Source organism: Rattus norvegicus, chromosome 4, assembly GCF_036323735.1.
Source record: "Rattus norvegicus strain BN/NHsdMcwi chromosome 4, GRCr8, whole genome shotgun sequence".
Lineage (NCBI taxonomy): Eukaryota > Metazoa > Chordata > Mammalia > Rodentia > Muridae > Rattus > Rattus norvegicus.
This window is the reverse complement of record NC_086022.1, coordinates 156,255,700-156,277,798: the sequence shown is the minus strand read 5'-3', so window position 1 is coordinate 156,277,798 and position 22,099 is coordinate 156,255,700. Positions and strand designations below refer to the sequence as shown.

At 50.3% G+C, this 22,099-nt stretch overlaps 1 protein-coding gene across 1 annotated transcript; it reads right to left on the bottom strand.

The window, feature by feature from the left end:
* Window positions 1-1,928: 1,928 nt before the first annotated feature.
* Window positions 1,929-20,281, bottom strand: Slc6a12 (solute carrier family 6 member 12). The gene is given in 15 exon segments (NM_017335.1): window positions 1,929-2,442; window positions 3,135-3,305; window positions 3,679-3,779; window positions 5,273-5,375; window positions 6,105-6,242; window positions 6,659-6,771; window positions 7,864-7,988; window positions 8,340-8,443; window positions 9,987-10,121; window positions 11,587-11,719; window positions 12,906-12,993; window positions 13,751-13,891; window positions 15,306-15,440; window positions 19,367-19,596; window positions 20,012-20,281. Coding segments are annotated over 15 exon segments (1,887 nt in total). The 5' UTR covers window positions 20,038-20,281; the 3' UTR covers window positions 1,929-2,298.
* Window positions 20,282-22,099: the final 1,818 nt, after the last annotated feature.

Below are 22,099 nucleotides of genomic sequence, written 5' to 3'. Positions count from 1 at the left end.
TCTGCCTCAGTCCTGGCAGACTCTTGTCAGAGCAATGGTACTGAACACTGCTCTTGCAGATAGATCTGACTCAGGCTTTGGCCTCCAGTCTGTCTGGGGCAACTCTGCGCTTTCCTGTGTGACCTACAGATAGACTCCTCAGACCAGGTGGGAGACCCAACCCCACTTATCACAGGAGGTGGAACCAGAATGCTGGCCCTGGGGCATCAGCTCGTCTCAGCCCCTACATGACCTGCCAGACCTGCTTTGCCGATTACATTTGTTTCCTGAGCTCATGTGTCCTTCTGACCTCTCTCCATGGGTGGTTAACAAGCTTTTCATTCTTGTCAGATCCAATCGGCCAGCATTACTTCAGTGAGCAGCTAAATCAACAAAGAAGAAATGTGAATTCGGTCACCAGGGAGCTAGATATGTGAGCAGAGAGAGTGGCAGAAGCAAAGGTTGTTGGTCCCTCAAAGTGAGGTGGACAGCAAGTGAGTCAGAGAGCCCTGGAGGCACCCAAGAAGGGGAAGACAAAGGAGAGGCCAAGGACAGACCGGAAAAGTACAAATGAGCCAGTGTCCACACAGAAGTTAACTTCCATGGTCCAGACGCCAATGAGGCACCAAACCTGATTTCCAGGGTGCTCTCTAGGCTTTGTCAGAAATAAATAAATAAATAAATAAATAAATAAATAAATAAATAAATAAATAAATAAATATTTTTTCTAAAAAGGAGTTCTGCTTTCCTCTGCCACAAGGGGGCAGAAAAGAGCTCTGTACTGACCCCAAAGCAGGAGCCTGGACTCTTAACACAGCACCCAGCTTCAATGGCAGGGTTTCTAAGAATTCCTCTCTTGGATCTCTTATTTTCCTCACTAGCTGATCCAATGAGGATTAGCAAGGTATACATAACAGTCTAGAAGGAGACAGGAAGGGCTGCCAGGAGCCAGAGCAACTGAAGTACATGGAGTCCACAGATGCACCTTCTCAAGAGAAGAAGGTGGGAAGGCTCAGAGGCAACCTGAACGGAACTCACACGGGTGAGGCTGGCCATGGATCGTCACTCTAACTGGACTCTGGGTGATATTTATCTATGCATTCTTTCTTGGGAGTAATGTTCTGTACCCAGGACGGAGTCTTAGGGACCCTATTCCCTCACCTTCCTTCTCTTCTGAAAGCCTACCATGAACTCATCCGAAGCCTGCTTTCCTGAAATTCTCAGAAGCCAGAGGCTATGCTGTAAGATTTAGCAAGTGGGAAGGAATGGTTGGGAAGGAACCAGACCCCCCCCCCCAAAAAAAAGGGTAAGGAAAAGAATGAAGTGTGTGTGTGGGGGGGGGGGGAATAGGTGAAAGGAGAGGAGAAGAAATAGAGAGAGAGGGGGAGAGAGAGAGGGATGAAGGGAGAAGAGAGAAGGGTGGAGGGAGAAGAGGAGAGTCAGAAAGAGAGAGGGGAGAGGGAGAGAGGAGAGGGGGAGAGAGGAAGAGCAAGGAAGAAGAAGAAAAGAGAAGAGGAATAGAAGGAGGAGGAGGAGAAGAGGAAGAAGAAGAGGAAGAAGGAGGAGGAAGAGGAGGAGGAGGAGAAGGAGAAGGAGAAGGAGAAGGAGAAGGAGAAGGAGAAGGAGAAGGAGAAGGAGAAGGAGAAGGAGAAGGAGAAGAAGAAGAAGAAGAAGAAGAAGAAGAAGAAGAAGAAGAAGAAGAAGAAGAAGAAGAAGAAGAAGAAGACGACGAAGACGACGACGACGACGACGATGACGACATTCCTGCCTACAGACCTACCACCCAGGAAAAGAAGGTAGAGATCCAAGAGAAGTTTGGTAGGTAGAGGCTAGATGGGAACTTAACAAGGTATGTTCCCAGTCCCAAGCCCCTGCATGAGGTGACCTCCCACCCACACAACAGCTGAAGTGGAGTGAGACAAGGAAGAGGCACTCGTGTAGTAGCGGGTGATCCACACAGGCTTGTTAACTGCTGCAGGGGTGAGGCTGGAGGTTCTCCTCAGCAGAGAGCAGCAAGTCCAAGGAAGGTCTTGGGCTCTGCAAGGCTGCATGACCTTGAAAATATCACTTTGCCTTTCTGATTCTTCATTTTTTTAAATCCAAAAAGTCAGGACATTGAGTTCAAAAGTCTTGGCAAACAGATTCCTGGAGCACATCTGGAAAGGACTGGTAGGTGACAGGCTGTCCCAGCCAAACGAAGACCAGCAGGGGTGTCCAGAGACCTGGGAGGTCTCAGCAGGGTGGAAGAGAGGTTCACCCTGGGAGGAGCTAGCCTTGACCAGGTTCCTGGCTCTGGAGTTACCTGGCCTCTGGCACTCCCTACAAATGCGTCTCCTTCTCCCAGGCAATGAGTTCTTGCTTGACTGGAGAGGTCGAACAGTTTTGAGCAGAGGAGCCATCCTGAGGTGAACGCCTCCCTGGCTGGGGCAGACTGGGATCTGGCGTGATGAGTCTTTGAAGGCGCTAAGGGTGAGAGAGGCAGGGAGTAAGCACTGGGGTGGGCAGGAGGAGGCTCTCTGTGGGTATGTCCCCAGAAACAAAGTCAGACACTCAGGGCTAACCTCAGGGTGGGTGAGATAAGAACAGACAATGAGACGTAATTAAGAGTATGAACTTGAGCTCTAGTTCTGACTAGAACAACCTAGGCGATCCCAGGTAACTCGAGTAGCAATTCCATCCCTCTGTCCCCTCACTCTCCTCATTTGTAAAATGGAGGTAATATGACACAGTTCTTGGCACAGGGCAAGTGATAAGTTAGCGTTATAATTCTCATTACTACCCTTCTAATTACTATTGTTATATGCCCCTTTAAGTATCTTCCCAGTCATCTAAGTGTCACATCATTACGTTAGTTTTTGGTGTGTCAACTCCCCCCACCCCTTTCCTGCCTTGAATGTAGCTGTGGTGATGGGCACTGGGAATCTTGACCTCACCATGACCGCATGACCATGAGACATGGCATTAACCATTAAGCACTTTACTCTTGGCTAGCTGGCCTTCAAGGTCAACCTGATGTCAGATTCTATGAACCTAAGGCCCCAAAGATCTCCATACAACCCCAGGGCTTTCCTATCTAGACAGCTGACATGATCCTGGCCTAAGACTCCCTTGGGGGCCTTCTTCACTGCGTCCCCTCCACATCCATGGCCACCTACCTTCTTGAAGGAGCCCTGGGTCTTCAGGAGGGTGATGATAATAAAGAGCGGTACACAGGCCATGGAGGAAAAAGCCAAGAGCCATCCAATGGAGTATCCCCAAGAAGGGTATATGTAGACATTGTTGTATTTGAGAGGTGTATACTTGCTCAAGGAGAAGAAGAAGGTGGCCTAAAAGGGAGAGGGGCAGATGTGAGACAGGAGCCACCCACTGAGTCCCTCCCTGGTTGCACCAACAGCCAAGGACAGAGGAGCACCCAACCACACTGAGGGGCATCAGAGACAGGATGGTTCTGTTGAGCCATCGGTCACAGGGTCTGAGGCGGGTGGCGAGCATAGGTTTAAGAAGCTCAAGACAGACAGGAAGAGGCCTGTCGGAATAAGTGGGGCTGTGAGAGAGGGCTGCAGCAGAATGTGGATGGAGGAAAGGCCCAGTAGAAAAGGAAGAGTTTGGGACCAGCTCCTCTGCTTAGGCTGCAAAGAGCTCTCAGATGCCAAGTCTTCTGCAGACAAGAGGGAGACATCACAGCGGGTAAGTGCGTACCAGGCAAAGACCAGGGGTCAGGAAGAGCCAAGAGATCTTCACCAAGGGCCATGGCCGATAGCCAATCATGTCCTCCACGTTGTCATAGAAACGATCCGCCCCTGAGCCAGCAGAGTGAGAGAAAAGGTAAGAACCAGAGGGAAAGACTCCCACTCCTCCCCCAGGTCCCAGCCGTGACAGAAAGGGTAGCATGGTGAACGAAGGAGTCCAGCCTGGCCTCAGAGGAGCAGCAGCAGCAGTGGTGGCAAAAGCTACTACCTCCCCACAGGCTGCTGAAACAGCCTCTGCTATCCGGTCTAAGGGTGAATAGCATCTGTTCTGTGCTCACAGGAGTATCCAGGCCTAAAGAGCCAGCCCTGGCAAATCTTTACTGACCTGTACGGCAGAGGGGAGAAAAGCCAGAAAATACCAGGAATAGAAAGAACAGTGCTCCTGATTCCAGGGCTGTGGATTCCTCACATTGGGCGCTACCAGGTTGGGTTGCACTTAGTGAAGGCATTGACTGGCTTTGCTTGTGTCAACGTTCACACTGGCCCTCTTTCAGGCAGAACCAGTCTCCGTGGATGTGAAGAACCATTCACTGGTGGCCACGAATGGGGGATTCCTCTAACCCATGCTCACTGCCTGCCCAGTGACCACTGACACTTGAATGCCAACCTCAAGGGGCCACAGTTTTGACTTCTAAAGGCCCAAGCTCCAAGACCAATACTGCCAGGAGAATGTCTGCCTCCTTGATGAATTTATGTGGGCCTTTGAGATCAAGAGAGTTAGACAGATGTCTAATGCTTGGGGTGGGAAGAAGAGTCAGCTCCAAGGACAGGAAAGGAACACCAAGGTTGTGAAGTAAGACCCTTCCTGATCAGGCTTCCTCTGTGACCCTAATATGAGCATCTACTTATTCTCTCTGCTCTGGGCCTTGTGACATTAGCATTGTGTCCCCACCTGTTGCCGAGGAGCCTGCAGACCTGGGCAGGAAATAGCACCTCCATTTAGTAGCTGTGCAAGCTTAGGCTGAAGAGTGTCTGTTCTGAGCCTGCCTTTCCACTGCATAAGGCCAATGTGAAATGCCATGCGACCTGCGCAGTGCCTCCCCCCCCAGCTGTTGTTAATTATGACAATGGCTTAGACATTAGAGCACTGTGATTGCAACTTAGGGATCAGTGTTGAGGGACCTAAGCCATCCCTGGAAGTCCAGACACGACAGAATCACCTCCCTGCAAGAAAGCCACTTATCACAATAGCAATGGGGACAACTGTTTTGAAGGCATGAGGACTGTCCATGGAGCACTCAGTGTTCAACAAAGCCAGCACAAGTGGCTTGGCTGTTGGAAAGACAATGAAGGAATCTGAGGGTGGACATGGGGGAAAATGTCAGGCCAAATGGCCCCAAAGGAACCCTCTGACTGGAATTTCACTGATAGAGGAAGCCTGTTTTGTCTTTGACTTAAGTCTAAGAGAGGCATTGAGCCTCCGGGTACGTCTGACAGTCCTAGGAAAAGGAATCAGGATATCCCAACCAAGACACCCATCCTGGACAGAGCCTGCCCTCAGCAGCCCTGGGGCATCTTGTTCCGTAGCCACCTGACCCACTCACCGTACACCCAGCCAATGCAGATGACCTCAAACAAGGAGAGGAAGAGTAGGCATATTCCGCTGGAGGCGTAGTAGTCAAAGAGCTGGAAAATGTACATCCCACCCTGCGGAGGAGAAGGGAGCTGAGCTTGGGCTAGCACCTGCCTGGACCTGCCCTGCCCGGCCCCGCCCTGCCTTGCTCTGCCCAGAAGAGAGGTTTTACAATTACCAGGAGTCCACGCAGCCTGGTTCTGCCATCAGGAACTATCATCAGTCTCACAATAATCTCTAATACTCTCAAAGTTCTGGGGGTATGAGACCTATGATAGTGTATTATTTATTGCCCAGTATCCCCTCTTGGTGGAACTAGTACCCTCACTCCATTCCTTTTGGGTTGTGTCAGTCCTCTCTAATATTGTAAGCCTAAGGAAGGGTCTTAGCCTGAACACCTGTCTGTCCAACTCAAGAAAAAGGCTGAATTGGGAAAGGCACCAGAAACAGCCTTCCTTGCTGTCACAGTAGGAAATGTGCCTAGGGGCCAATTGGCCTGAGGAAAGGGACACAGAAAGTAATGTGCCAACCGATGTTACAGGCAGATTCACGCGTTTCACAGAAACCAAAATAGATAGACACAGCTGTCACCTAACCCCATTGAGTCCCCCTTGTGCTTAAGGCGTGTGTGTGTGTGTGTGTGTGTGTGTGTGTGTGTGTGTGTGTGTGTGTGTGTGGCTTCATTACAATACTTCGATTCCAGTGTTCCAGTGAGCGGGACCTTCAACCTCACCACTAGAGGAGCACAGAGGACGTAAGCCCTTGGGCGGATGGAAAGAATGGTCCCCACGCTGTCCTCTCACCTCAGTGACCAGAAGGAGCCCCATCAAGTAGCACACGATAGCAACTGCGAGGATCAGCAGCTCGCGCCGGCCTCTCTTTCGGAGCTGCTGAGGAAACATATCCATGGAAGCAGTGACCAGGCACTCCATACAGACGAACTGTGGGCCAAGAGAGTAGGGGAAAGAGAGCTGTGCAGTCAGGGCACAAGGCTTGCCTGGCACTGCCCCTACATGACCCTGCTGTGCACTGGCCTATTTGCCTGTGTTGATGCTGGGGAGCAGAGGTAGTGGTAAGCCAGTTGTGCCCTCAACTGCAACTTCACTTCAAGGAATCCCAGGAGGGAAGGTTGAAAGAGGGGAGGTTCTGCACCCCAGGGCTAGGAAGAATGGGACTGGACCATGAGGCTGGGGATGAGCATCTGTGGAGCATGGTGGTAGCCCTTTCACACCCACCAGGCAAAAGGCTTGAACCAGAGTGAGGCCTCTGATCCATGGTCAGGGAGAAGATGCGTGAGGAAAAGTGCCACCAAGAGGAGCAGAAGCTGCGTGAGGGACTGCAGACAAGATTGCCATACCTGGCTGTCCAGCCCTAGAAATAGGAGCATGAGGAAGAAGAGGCAGGACCACAGCTGGGACAAAGGCATCATCGTCACTGCTTTGGGGAAGGCAATGAAAGCCAGTCCAGGACCTGCCAGGCACACAACACAGCTGGGTGGGCTCCAGACCACTCACTACCTGAAAAGGAGCCCTCTCCTTAGCACCATGTGCACCTAGGAGTGCCTGGGGACATCTGTGGGCGTCTTGACATGCCTGTGAGTGCCATGAGTGTTTGCAAGCGTCTGTGTGCTGCTAGCATCAGTGTGTGTCTGCGAGCTTCTGTGTATGTATGTCTATGTGTGTCTGCTATTGTCCGAGAGCACTTGTGATCTTCCGTGAATGTTTGTGTGCAGCTGTGAGCCTCTGTCTACAGGTGTCTATGTCGGCATCTGTATCTGTGAACATCTGTGGGGTCTATGAGATTCTGCGAGTGTTAGCATCTACATGTGCCCTGAGTTTATGTGAGGATCTGTGTGTATCCGTGAGCACCTGTGAATGTGGATTTCTGTGATTTTTACGTGCTTCTGTGTTCATTTACTAATGTCTGAGTGTGTGTGTGTGTGTGTGTGTGTGTGTGTGTGTGTGTGTGTGTGTGTGTTTATACATATGATTCTTTGTAAATGACTAAATTCATCCATGTGCTTCTGTGAGCATCTGTGTGCGCTGGTGAACATCTGAGCATGGACTTCCATGATCTTCTATGTGTATCTCTGTGTGTCTGTGAACATCTGTGTGGGTGTTGAGCATTTTTGAGTGTTCACATGAGTATATGTTTGTGAGCACTTCTGTGTGCCTATGTGTGTAGGCATGTCAGTGGATGGAGCTGTTTAAAAGGAACAAGTACTACAACTCTGTGCTCTTCCTTAGAACACTTGCCCGCGCGCATGCGCATTCTCTCTCTCTCTCTCTCTCTCTCTCTCTCTCTCTCTCTCTCTCTCTCTCTCTCATCTGATTCTCTCCCTCTTTCCCATCTTCTGCTTACTTCTCTTCTCCCTCCCTCTCTGCTCTCCCACAATTCTAAAAGCTTTGTTTATGCCCCACAACTTCCCATACACACACCCCAAGCTAAAAAGAAAAAGGTCCCTGGCTCTGTTTTGGAGACTCTCCCCTCTCTAAAGGAGGGGTCTGTTCTCTGACGCTCCTTCCCTAGAGTCCCAAGCGGCACGTGGAGAGTGTCCCTTACCTGACTCAGCCACTTCAGAAATGGGCACGCCCTGCTCCTGAGCCATGAAGCCCAGGATGGAGAAGACAACAAAACCAGCCACGAAGCTGGTGGCACTGTTCAGGAAGCAGAGGGCGATGGAGTCCCTGTGGGGATACGTGAGGTCAGAGACGGGGAAGAAAAGAGAGAGAGGAGAAGAGAAAGGGCAACCCAAGAAGGAGCGATCAAATCCAAGATGGAGGTCAAGGAGGTAAAGGAGGAAGACGGGGTAGAGAAATGGAAAGACAGGAAAGAAAGATGAGGAAGCAGGGAGAGTGATATGGCCCCAGCAAAACAGACACCAGATGTCAGGGCAAGAGGAGAGAGACGAGCAAAGCCAGGGAGAGAAGCCAGGTCTTGGGAAGTTGTCCACACAGCCCTGCTCAGCTCCCGTGGAGGCGGGGTGGTAGCTCCCGCGGAGGCGGGGTTTCTCTCCTCGCCGCCCCGGCAGCTCTTACCTGTAGCAGTTGTTGTGGTACTTGTTGTAGCTGCCCAGGGCCGTGAGGCACCCCTGGCAGATGGCAAAGGAAAAGAAGATCTGGGTGCCCGCATCCATCCACACCTACATGAGGCCCAAGAAAGTGGTAGAGGCAACTAGGCCTAGAGCTGTGGCTAGCAGAACGCAGCTCCTCCCTACAGCACAGCCCACCTCCTAATGTTCTGCACAAGATCGTGCCTGCATCCTACTGCCCTGTAACTTGTCCTCCTTCTTGATGCCACCTTCCCATAGGCAGGACCGGTTTCCCCTTTGGCTCTGGGGGTACTCAGGAAGTATCGAGTGCCCGTGGGCTATTTCATTCCTAGGCGGCATCTACAGACCCAGGCGGTACCTAGACCTGGTAAAGCGAAGAGTCCATGGCGTTCATTCAGCCAGTGTCTCTCCATGGCACCTTACAAACTGTGACCTGTACACAGGCTACCTCCTAAAAATATAAAGAAATCCACCAAGGCTCCCTAGTGGGAGAAAAAACAAAAAAACAAAAAACCAACCCGGAGCTCAGGCAAGCTTTAGCGGAAATGCAAATAACACAAAGCATAAAGCACTACTATTGAGTCTACAAAGTTACCAACGAGTAAAATACATTCTAACTGGGGCTGGGGTGGAGGTGGCCTAAGGAGCTAAGCTCAATCCTTACAAGTAGCTTAAAAGGCGGGGCAGAGTGATGCACTCTTAAAGCCCAGTGCAGACCTAGGAGCTCTCGGGCCTAAGTCCCATGCTGGTGAGGGACACGCTGGGGATGGGGGACAGGGGTGGGAGATGGGGTGCTGAACCAATCCCTCAGATGACTAATATTCAGAAAACAAACACTGTACCCATGCTAACAATGACCGACTTTTTCCTTAGCACTGCCCTGTCCCCTGGTATGGACACAATAGAGCAACTATTTGTTTAAAAAACAAAAACAAAAGAAAACCCTGATGTTGGTGGCGGTTATAAGCAATCTAGAGATGCTTTAGTGAGCCTGGTAGTGAGAGGAGCTTGGGTCAGACACAAAGACTGATCCATTTCTAAGGAGAGACCTGAGAGCCCGTAGGTATGGTGTCCTGACAATCCCCCCCAGAGACTGATACATTAAGTATATTTAAAAGTGGACATCACCTCAGTGTCGGAGGCTAGGGCTCAGGGTTCAGCAGGGCAGGGAGATGGTTCATTTTCTCCACTGTGCTAGGCCCCAGCACCAGGCAGTACCTAGCTCTGAAGAGGCCCTCGGGATATTTTTGTTGAATAAATTAGGTTTGGCGGGAAGATTACACAGGCACTGAGATGACATTTAAAGATGAATTTGATAGCAAGGAAAAGTGCATAATATAATTTACGTCAAAAGGATCTGCTTTTCTAAATGAAATTACCTCAGTTGTGTTAATATATGCACACTGCCTGGTGTGGGGAGGGAGAGGAGAGGGAGTAGACTAATATGCTAATGGCGTGGTGGGATTTCAATCGACTTCCATTCGTGTTTCAAACAGTCCTTCTACGATATGTAGTTCTTTGCTAGCTAACATCTATTTCTCTTAAACCAAAGGAAAAGCAATAGAGGGCTTTGAAAGTTCCGTATAGTCTGAGAAGCACTTGTATCCATTAACAATCCCCTTGTGGTGCCCACCTGGGGGTCCTTGAGGCGGAGCAAGTCTGGCTTCAGGTAGAAGACGATGCCCTGGTAGGCTCCAGGAAGGGTAACACCCCGGATCAGAAGAATAATCAGCATCAGGTAGGGAAAAGTGGCTGTGAAGTAAACAACCTGAAAGGCAAGCAGGCAAAGCCACCTCTGGCATGGGTGCACGGAGGCAGCAGCGGGGAGCTAGGGAGTCCCCAGTGGTCATTCTGCCCTGCCCCTGCCTGTCCCACAGCCATCGGGGAGCTCATACAGTCAGCTGACGGTGAGCATATGAACCTTTCCACACCTCCTGTTACACATTCCAGCGGGTCTTACTCCCTGGCGGAGTGTGATACACATCAGCGGGGAGGGGAGGAGGGGAGAGGGCAAGTGGAGAAGACAGAGAGGGGACGAAGCTCCCAGCCCACAACTTTTCAAAGAGGACTTTAAGTCCAGAACCTGGTCCCTTCCATCCACCATCCTGGGTGCCCTCCCCAAAGCCCCTGAAAGTGGGTGCCTCTCCAGGAGGGAGGTGGCCGGGTTTGCTGGCAATGTGTGGGCAATCCAGATTGTAATTGAGGCAGCAGCGGCGGCCTGTGAGCATCCTGGAGACTGAAAGGGGATCCCATGCTGCCCTGACCACGTTGTGTCTGTCTGGGTACCACTACCACCTCCATCACTCTTATCTCTACTTTTGTGGCCCCTTTGGACCACAGCCCAGGGAAGAAGGAGTATCACCACTGAGTTGTGAAATGTCCCCAGCATGGTCACATGTTGAACATTTAGTTCCTAGCTAGTGGTGCTAAGCTGGGAAGTTGTGGGAGTTCTGGACAAGGATGGAGATTGTTTCAGCCCAGCTCTGCTTCCCACCCAAACTCTCTGCGTCCTGGTCACCATCATGTAATGACCGGCAGCAGCAAGTTCCTACCACCATAGTCATGATCCACACTCGCCACCGTGACTACACTCCCTGGAAAGCCACGCTGAAATCAACCTCTCCTCCCTTAGGAGCTTAGCTAAATCAGAACACTCGGGGCCGCCAATCTTGTCTTTGAGAAGTAGGAGACATCATTCCCGGTCCTCCAGACTGGAAATGAAGCTCAGGTCTGAAATCTCACTACAGAGCAAGCCCAGTGCTGCCCATTCTTGACTTAAGCCCCTTCACTGATTGGCACTTACCCCCAAAGACAGTTCTCTTTGCTCATTTGTATGGAAACTCTTCGTCATGACCCATTTAAATACAACAGGCATGTCATAAGAATATGTGACCCTGTCATACATTATGGAGACAGATACACAGATACAAACATTCAAAGAAGAGAAGGAAACACCCCCACCCCCATATTGCTAATGGCTTGGAAACCAATGATCTCCTAAAGTGGGACTCTTATAGTTTATTTTGCTCTAAATAGTACTTAGATTAAACAGATCTTTTGAAATCTCTTGGGGTGGAGGGGGAGTCTCCCCTTGTTTTGAGCTAAATCCCCATGTTCCTGCAACTTCACCTGCTCTTATATAAATATATATCTCCTAACTGCTCTTTCTGTGCTCCCAGAGGGCTTCTTTCAAGTGTGACCGTAAGTACTCACAAGGACACAGGATACCTTACCTTGCCCGTGGACTTGACCCCCTTCCAGATGCAGAAGTAGCAGATGATCCAGGCGAGCAGGAGGCACAGGGCCAGCTCCCAGCGCAGGGACCCCAGGTCATGGATGCCTGATGTAATACCCAAAACCCGTCTCCTAAGGGATTGGGAAAAATAAGTAACCAGTCAAAACCCAAAGGGGACAATCTGCCTCTGTCACCAAATCTCCTGTTTCAGAGCTGACCCAACAGATAACACTCTCTAGGGCTGTCCCATCTCTGCCCTCCCCAACCTCTCTATGGTCATGCCGTGCTCCCACCTGTGGTCTGAGTGCCCCTGGCTGTTAGAAGACTAAACCACTGTAATCCCACAGGTATCTGTGTCTAACTCAGGTCTTTCTGTTGTATAGAAAGAGAGATACAGAGAGAGAGAGAGACAGAGAGAGAGACAGAGAGAGAGACAGAGAGAGACAGAGAGACAGAGAGTCAGAGAGACAGAGACAGACAGAGACAGACAGAGACAGACAGAGACAGACAGAGACAGACAGAGGAGAAGAAGAAGAGGAAGAAGAGGAGGGGAGGAGGAGGAGAAGGAGGAGGAAGGGAGGAGGAGGAGGAGAGGAGGAGGAGGAGATGTAAGCATGTGGAGGGAAGTCAGAGATGACACAGGACCAGAGGGAGGGGATGGAAGTGTGCTACCATCTAAAGATGAGGGTGGAGATATGTTTGCCTAGGAGAGAGCTCAGATAACCCAGAATGGGGAGGGGAGAGGGCATGGGCAGATAGGAGAGTACTGAATGTGTGCAGAGTAAATCGGTGTGAGGACACAGTAGACCACAAGGAAAAGCAGGCAGTATACACGGCCTGTAGGCATGGCGGTGCACATCATCATGCAGAAGAGTGAATAGTGAGCCCATCTGCATGGTGCAGATGCTAGTCAGTGTCAAGCTACAAACTGGATACCAATGAACGCGGTTTAGAAGAGCAACGCACAGCCAGCTGCCAGAAGATAATAGAGGTGTTTTCTATGACTCTGTGGACGGAGGACCAGATGTGTGGGTGCAGTGGGGTATGGAGATGGCATAAGAAGACAGCCATGAAAATGAGTGGATACAGAGTAGAAGCAGACATGTGAAGGCTTGGGATGAGTATGAAGGTATAGGTAGTAATCAAGGCTGAGTGTGAAGGCTCCCTTATCCCTAAGTGATATCCGTCCAGTGGGCAGAGGTAGTTGTAGAAAGAATGCAGAGTCTTAATCATGCACCACTGATGTTCAAGTTTGCATAATTCAGACATCTGTGCTCTTAGGGCCCCTGGCATATGACAACCAGGCCCAGGACCTACTCCCAGAATTCCATGACTGGTGAGGTGAAGTTCTCAGAGTAGCTTGCGGCTCTGGTCGATGAGTAGTTCAGAAAGTCCACGCAATGTTCTGTAGGGGACAGGGTTGGGAATGTCTATCAGTTAGGGACCAGATGAGGAAAGATGCCTTTGCCCTCACCCTCTGACCTATCAACCAGACCATCTCACCATTTCTAGGCCCAAGAGATTCCTCAGGAGTCAGGAGATCAGTGGGACCTGCTCCTCCTCCCTGTATAGCCTGTGTCCCCTGCTCTCGTTCCTGGTGAGTCTGACCATTCCTATGAATACACTGAAGTCCTCTAGACCAGTATGGACCACAGACAAGCGCAGCCCACATGGGCAGCTCCCATCAGTAGCCTGCCTCTGGCCTGCCCATTGTGCCACTCTGGTTTTTCAACCTCTGGACAAAGAACCTAGACCTTGCACTGAACTTCCCCCATACTGTTCTCAAGATGGGCTCGTTCTTTCTCCCGTCACTCTGTAATTACCATACTGTTTCTCTCTACCCGTCATTGATTCATCAACTTCTACCACAGCCAAGCCAGACAGTGTGGGGTCCTTTCTGCCCTTACCTAGTATTGACAGCGTTTGACACGTGAGAGGTGCCCTGTGACATTTGCTAAACGGAGGCCTGCTGTAGCTGTGTGACAGCCCCACTGCTTCCAAGAATGGCTGCTCTACGGCGACCCAGAAGGGTCAGCCCGTAGAACTGAAAGCACAACCCACAGGGTTCAGCTATAAGGCACGGTCTTCGATGTGCTCTGGCACCAGCTACCACGGACCAACCTCATGAGCAAGACCCAACGGCAGGGCTGACACACAGATACCTGTGTTCCAGGAGTTGGTGCAGGTTGTCCAGGGAAGCTCCCAGGTGAAGGAGCTGAACAGGTAGAAGAGAGCCCAGGCAAGGATGATGATGTAGTAGATGTTCAAATAAGACTCGATGACCACAGATGCCATGCCAATGCCTGTGGGAGCAGAGAGAGAGAGAGAGAGAGAGAGAGAGAGAGAGAGAGAGAGAGAGAGAGAGAAAGGGGGGAGAGAGAGAGAGAGAGAGAGAGAGAGAGAGAGAGAGGGCTAAAGAGATCGGCATAAGCAAAGAAGGGTTTCACAGAGGGTCTGCGAGTCAGTCACATGTGCCCCTACACCAAAGTCCGTTTCATCTTCTTGAGGAAAATGGGTAAATTCATTATCTTACATATGGTCCCGTTGCAGGGCTAACATTTGCTTCTCCCCTCCCCCTCTGTGTCTGTCACTGTCCCCATCTCCAGTTCTAGCTCCAGCATTTCCTGCCTGACTGTCACCATCATACATCACTTGTAAATTGAAATGTGGCAAAGCAAGAAGGAGCAGGGCAAGAGCATCGGAAGCCGCGGGGGCTGTGGCTAGAACCTGGTCTCATCGGTGGAAACATGCTGGGGAAATCCTCACAGTGACCTTAGCCACAGTGCTATGCTGGGCTATAGCCCTATTAGAGGGCTCCCGGATACTATGAGAGGCCAGCTAAGGGCCCATGAGATATAGTTTGCAAATAACCTTGCCGTTCCCCAGTCTTTGGTCAGGTAGCCAGGGTACCCAGTTCTTGTCAGGTACACTCAGTTTGCTTCCTTTCTGGACAAATAACCCAGGCAGCCTGGTCCCTGGTAGTCCTTTACGGACTAGCATGAAGGATGAGCCCTCTCTGCATCCGAGGTGTAAGGGGTTTCTCAGAGCCAAGGAACCCCTTGGGCCCTCTATTGCAGCCCCGGAACTGGCTAAGCCACTAAGGGAAGCTGGTAAAAGATACCCCGGCTGCTTGTGTCCACACTACAGATCTACAGAGAAGAGTAAGCTGTCCCTAATAGAGGCAAGAGGAAAGGAGCTCAGGGAGCCCTGGTTTAAACTGTCTGTGAATAGCCTTCTTTATCTGTGGAATGAGGTCATGGGAGGCATGGAGGCCTGGGTCATGGCATGCACACAAAGTGCACACATGAACACTGACACAGCCGGGTTCCACAGATGCTGGCTCTCATCGGCAACAGCATTCTTGTGCCCGTGAAGTCTTTGGAAGCCTGTTTGGGTCACGATATAAAGTCAGACGAGAGACATTACTTTCCTTGGACCAGATGAAGGTTAAGGTTCAGATTCCTGGCTGCATCTTCCAACAGCCACGTCTAGTTTGGTACCTAGAATTCTATACTGTTTCTCTTGACACGCCCTTCTCCCTGGGCATCTAAATTTTAGCCTCAAGAGGCTGATTTCACATAGCACAGGGCAGGAGAGTCTGGCGAGTGAGTCTGCATGGACAGTGAGCCTAGGAACAGGGAAGCAAGAACATTGACGATGAGTAGAGGTGGGCAGGACAGTAGGTCCAAGGGCAGAAAGGGGGAGGGTGACACTCACCTTGGAGAAGGGGACAGATCTTCCTCCAAGCAGTAACACTCCCCTGGCTGCTATACTGACCCAGTGCCACCTCCAGGAAGAACACTGGGATACCACAGCTGAAGAAGAAGATGAAGTAGGGGATGAAGAAGGCTCCTGAGAGGGAAAGAAAGGCACAGTCTGAGCCACAGCTGCTCCCAGACTGTGAACCCCCCCCTCCAGCATCTCTACCCTCAGCCCTCATTTCTTACCTCACCCAAGACCTACAGGGTCTCCCTCTGCCCCGCCTATGCTAGCAGGGGTGCCCAGCAGAAGATCCTGACATGGGCCCCCAAAAAGTCAGACAAAGTCATTGGAGGACAAGAAATGACACTTGAAACGGAAGCTCAAATAAATGAACTATTTACTGTGCTTTACAAATCAAATCATGTATTAGTCTTAAAGGGAAGCATTGTGCTCTGCATAATTCTATATGCTTATTAAACTATGGAGATGGCTACATTTTAGAAGCAAACAGACAAAGCCAGCTTAAGAGCATTCTTTTCTCACCAATTGTTACTTTCCCAATCCCTGGGGCTGTCTGGTCTGCCCGCCCTGCAGCAAATCCTACAAGACCCTGCCAAGCTGCCAAGGTCCCTCCTGGGGAGAGGATTCTTGTTTCTTTTGCAGCTTGGCACTTTGTTGGTGCTTTCTGTGTGGGACCCTCTTCTGAGCTTCACCTCACAGGTCAACCTCCCACAGAGGAGATACTGTTCTCATCCTCCTTTACAGATAAAGAAACTGAGGCCAGGTTGAAAACACAAGAACGAAGGTATAGATGTGGAAACAAACACACCATACCAGGTATCCTGACCCTGAGGCTTCACTCACTCCTGACTATTACGTATGGCTACACCATAGTGACTCTGATGTCATCGCTCACACTGAGGAGGAAAACCAGGGAGCCCAAAGGGGAAGAAAGCACAGAGTAGGTATATCCTTCCAGAAGCTTCCCTGCCTGCTGGCCTGCCTGCTCCCCTCCTTCCATTCCTCCCTCCCTCCCTCCCTCCCTTCCTCCTCACACCCTCCCCATCTTTTGCAGGTTGACAGTAGGATGACAACCCAGGGTCTCCAGTGCACAGCGGGCAAGTGCTTAGCCATGGAACTGTACCCCAGCACCTCCTTCAGAATCTGCTTGGTTCTATCCTTAGCTAAGATCTCACTATGTCATCCATCTGGCCCTGATCCTGTGGTGTTCCTGCCTCAGCGACCCAAGTACTGGGATTACAGGCTGGCCCCCTCTCTCTAGATTCCTTGTGAGCACACACATTTCTTCTTCACAAAAATTACAATATGTTATTCAACCACCGCTTTAAAATTCATATCACAAGCCTCTTCGTGTCGACAAATACATGACACCATTTCAGCACCCGTAGAATGTTCTAGTGCGGGGGACGGAATTTTGTTGATATTTTAACACTGGACTTTCAGATTTGTGCTTAGTTTTGTTCGTTACAGTGATAAACGCCCTCTTCCTAACACACTTTTCCAATTTCGCTCCTCCGTACAGATTTCGTTAGGCGTAATTGCTGAGGAATTCCTCGTTTCCTGGTGTATATGTACATGTTAAAGTCTACACAGTGTAAGTCTATACATTTTTCATAAGTGGACGCCCCCATAGCACTAAAGTGTTTCCGGTGCTGTGCATCTGCTTCCAGAGTTTTATCACCATCCTAAGCTGAAACTCCGTATGCATTAAAGATGAGCTCTGCCTCTTCTGCCCTCGTGGATGACATCCTACTTCCTGTCTCTCTGAATCGCCTACTCTGGGCATCTCACATGTAATACGTGAACGGAACCGTAACATTTATCCTGTTACACTTGCTTCATTGGATGTACCTTCAAATTCACTCGTGCCATAGCCAGCGTCATGATTCCCTTTTCAAGGCTAACTAACGGGGCTGGAGAGAGGTGGCTCGGCTGTTAAAAGATACGCCGCTCTCGCAGAGGACCTGGGTTCAGTTCTCAGCACCCACACGGCAGATCACGACTATCCATGAGTTCATTTCCAGGGACACCCTCTTCTGACCTCCATGTGTACCAGGCACATAGGAAGTGCATATACACACATGCAGGCAAAATAGTCACTCGTGTAAAATAAAATAAAGTTGAAAGAAAATGTTTAAATAAATGAAGACTAACTAATGCCCCCCCTTGTGTACAGACTCCACACTTTGAAGGAGGAGCCATCACAGGAAGTCCATGGGGGCACAGGGCTCACAGGCCCTTCCCTCTGGGGCTGGACGGAGGCTGGTTCTGAGTATGGGACAGGGAATCCCTGGCACATGGCTTTCTACTGAGCTTCCAACACATCAACGCTACAAATGTCCTGCTTCACTCGGGCCGATCTAACACTAGCCTGGGAACAGTGCCTGGCCACAGCCTAATGCTGTGTATCCAGCCGTGTGCAGAGGCAGCCTGACACTGTCCGCGGGGACCTTAGCCACTGGGGACTCAGCATGAGGTTATTTCAGACTCTCCCTTCCTCTGCTCCGGCCTGCTTTAGCCTAGCTGCTGGCTCTTCCCTGGACCTCAGAGTCAGCAATAAGATGTACAGAAGGCTCTGTCTGGGATGAAGCATTTCTTAAGGATGCTTCAGTTAAGGGACTCCACTCTCTCACATCCAGAGATGACCTCGTACTAACTCCCTCTTATTTCTCTACTCTTTTGAAAGGCTATTCTTTCTGTAGGGCTGTGTTCATTAACGAATAATCAATGAATCTGTCTATGTATTTTAATAAAGGATGAACTCCTATCAAGTAAGGCCAGCAGTCAGAGGGAGGTGAATCTTATTACCACAAGGAGTTAGAACTCTTCTAGCCTAAAGCAAAACAATGACATTTGGGTTCACCTATGACGTCACATTCTCATATAAATCTATTCCCAGCTTGTCTGGAATAAGTAAAGAACTAAACCCTGGTCCTTCTTGTTATTTTTTCTAGAATCCCTAAAACCAGTGACTCCAAGGTGGGAGCCCAGGCCTTGAGTAGCCTCTCTTGTTAAAGAGGAGAGGAAAGGGTTAAAGAGGAGAGGAAAGGGTTGAGGCGAGAGCCCACCTTCCTAGTCAGAGTCAGCCCCTGGTAGCCTTGGGAGAACACTTCCAGAACCATTTTGATGTCAAAACCCACAGCGTTCAATCTTCTCGCATAAAAAAGGACAGTTCTAGTTACAGGATCCAGCCCCAACTTTCAGCTCACGTTAACACGTTAGACCGTCCTGTTAAGGGAGTGGTCTGAAAAGGCCATGTAACTCTTAATGCAGATGCAACTTCTTTTAAAAAATATTTTTGACTCACAAGAGGTCGCCTCCACCAATGCCAAACCCATGCCCAAAGGTTGGACATACCTACTGGATATTTACCAGGATACATTTTTTAAAAAGGGGTTTAGAAGGCTTTTCTAAACACTGGTTGTCTCTAAGAGTGTTTTCTCTTCCTGGAGCAGGTGCTGACATTTATGATAACAATAAGTCACTTGTGCAGGAAGAACCAGCTTCCAGACCGAAGAATGAATCCCACCAGTGACACTTCCACAGTCTCATGTCTGCTTAGATTCTGCCCAGGAGACCCATTCCCTTTCCTCTCTGTCACTCCACTCATCGCTACACCACGCCACGTGTGTTTCTAGCCTGTGATCTGCAGCCTTCATCAGGATGCAGCACAGACCGAGTTCTGTGCATGTAGAACATGTTCTTGCGTGTAGAACCGAGCCGTGGCTCACAAGAGGCCTGCGGTCACGAGAACTGAGTGGATGGACCAATGAATGAACCCCACTAGCCGTTATCATCCACAGGGACTGATGCAGAAGCTGAAACAGCCAGGCCTCGTGCTTCTGCTCACTGCCTCACTTAAATCTCACCTAGTCCTGGATATTATATCACCCCAGTCCAGAAGGAAGGAAACTGGAGAGGACAGAAGGAGGTGGGACCCAACAGGAGTCTTCCAGATTTATGGCTGCGCCCCCTTCCATTTGACCACACTTCCAAGGAAGGAGTAGCCCAGCTGGCACCGTACTTCCCACCACACTGCCTGAGCATGAACTCACCTCCCCCGTTCTTGTAGCAGAGATAGGGAAACCTCCAGACGTTGCCTAAGCCAATGATCTCTCCCGCCACTGACAGTACGAACTCCATCTTGTTGGTCCATTGGCCTCGATCCTTCACCTGGTCCTTGTCTTTCTGGTCCATCATCTCTCCCTCCTCAGGGACCCAAGAGACCACAGGACACCCATCTTCATGGACTGTAACCTTTCTGTCCATACTGGAGAGGGAGACCCTGTAAGGTAAGGCAGGACAGTGAGAGGTAAAAACCTGGTGAGAGAAGAAGAGGACTGTTAACACACATACACACATACACACACACACACACACACACACACACACTCGTACTCATTCACACACAGACACACACAATACTCACACACACACATACTCATTCACACACAGACACACACAATACTCACACACACACACTCATACTCATTCACACACAGACACACACAATACTTACACATACACACTCATACTCATTCACACACAGACACACACACACACACACACTCATACTCATTCACACACACACTCGTTCACACGCACATACTCAGACATGCACACATACTAACACACCCTGCACACCCAACTCCCTTCACCCTGATTTTTTTCCCGCCCAGTCCTTTCTGTTGGCATATTACCTTTCTTCCCAAGCTCCCGATGACATTTCTATCTAAAGTGACAGTCTGCTCTCAGAGTTATGGGCTGAGCCAACAGGGAGCAGATCCTAGCTTGCCAAGTCTTCGGCAGACAAAGCAACAGACAGAGCAGGCTTTCAGGGGTCAGAGACTTGCACAACACCACCCAGGGGTAGAGCTGTGATTAGAACCCCATTATAGCTCAGATCCCTTTTGATCTCTACAGCCGGCCACCACTCCAGCTGGCCCTTCTGTCCAGATCTCCAGTACACTGTGAATAACAGAAACCTGGCCTCTGGCCTCCAGACCAGAAGTGCTCATAGGCTGCCAGAGCAGCTGGGTTAAAGGGCAGGTGTGGCCGAGGTGGCTCACGGATCTTTCCTGAGCAATTGTGATCGATGGAGGCCTGGTAAACATGGGAGCTGGCTCAGTGTGGGCTCTGATTGGGAGGGAGGGAGAAGGTGGGGCCTCTAAGTAAGGCCAGCCAAGGACAGGATTGATATCAGGTCCAGCTGTAGACCTTCAAGGGAGGCTGTTTCTATGTCCGTCTGTCCCGAGAAACGTAGGAGATCCTAGGGCCAGGAGAGGTCACATGGGTGGTGATCATTTCAAGATGACCTCAAGATGCCGAGTGCCCATCTCTTACAAGAACAGCCTGTCAGGAGCCACCCACTGTGGCTGTTGCCATTCCCTTCCCCCCGCCCTTTAAAATGTTCAGCACTCCCCAAGCTTCCATGGGCCACTGTCCATTCTGTGATCTGTCCCTATTGCCTGTCAATCACCAGGAGGTCAGTTGCATCTGGAAGCCACCACAGTTGCCTTCCCCTCCCTGCCTCTATACAGCTGATCATCTTGATGGCACTAAGGACCTTACTCCCGGAGAAGTGCCAAGAAGGAGGTGCCTAGACTGCCAGGAAAGCTCTGTCCATTGGCCCTTGCTCCAGGGACACTCAGGGCCTACCGTGTACTCCACACTCCTCCAGGACACAAGGGAGTCTTTTAATGAAGGAAGACTCTATGTTTATTTGTTGGTCCTTTTAACCCAGGCAACAGCCCAAGCCCAAGTCCGTTAGAAAGGCGTGGGCAGGAACCAGCTACGGTTGTGGAAAATTTTGAAGGTGATTTGGAAGGTGCAGGCTATCCCAGGAATGAAAAGGCACAGCAGGGTGAGGTCCTGGTATTGGGATTTTTTTTTCAGTTTCTTACTGCCAGCTCTGTGCAGGAAAAGCATAAGGAAGCTGGCTGGTGCAAACTCCAGGCTCCAGCCTCTCAGACACGAGGGAGAAAGAGAGGCAGAGAGACAGGGGCTCCAAACTGCAGAACCACCATAGCCCACAGATGCTCAGGGCCAGGGGAGCAGTCAGTGAAGCCTGAACCCAGACTGAAACTGTTGGCACCTTGCAGAGTGGCCCCTTAATCACCTCCAAACAATAAATGACAAGCAAAAAAAAAAAAAAAAAAACATAATGAATGAGCTGAAAACAGGAAGTCAAGTTCACACAGACTTGCTAGTTACAACCATGAAAGGTCAACTTTAGAGTTCGTGTGGGACTAAAGACACCAAGCTCTTAATATCCGCTATCAAATCCCATCCTAACGGCCTCTGAAGTCCTGCATTATAGATGAGAAAGAGAGGCTCAGGGATGGGCGCAACACGTGACACACAGCACATGCTCGGTTCAGTGGATCTTGAAATGCTGGACCAATTCACCAAGAAAAGAGCTAGTAGGGAGAACTCTTGCTTTGTGACTTAGGCAAATGACACCCCTTCCCTGAGCTTTGAGTCTCCTAGAGAGAATGACCCCTTCTTGATTGGGGTACTGGCAGAAGGGGAGGGTAAAGGTAAAGAGATGTGAGAAAGACCATACAGGCTGCCTAAACCATGGGACAGCTGACCTCAGCAAGCCCTCACACCAGGAAGCCAGAGGAGGAGGGAGCGGTAGAAGACAAACCTTCCACTCTCCCCACCACTGGCAGCTTTTGCAAGGTGAACAGAGAAGGGAAGACCCTGTGGAGAAAGCAGTAGAAGAGAGATGCATGATGGGAAAGACGAGGTGGGGGTGTCCAGGGGAGTAAACCCAGATCCCAGTC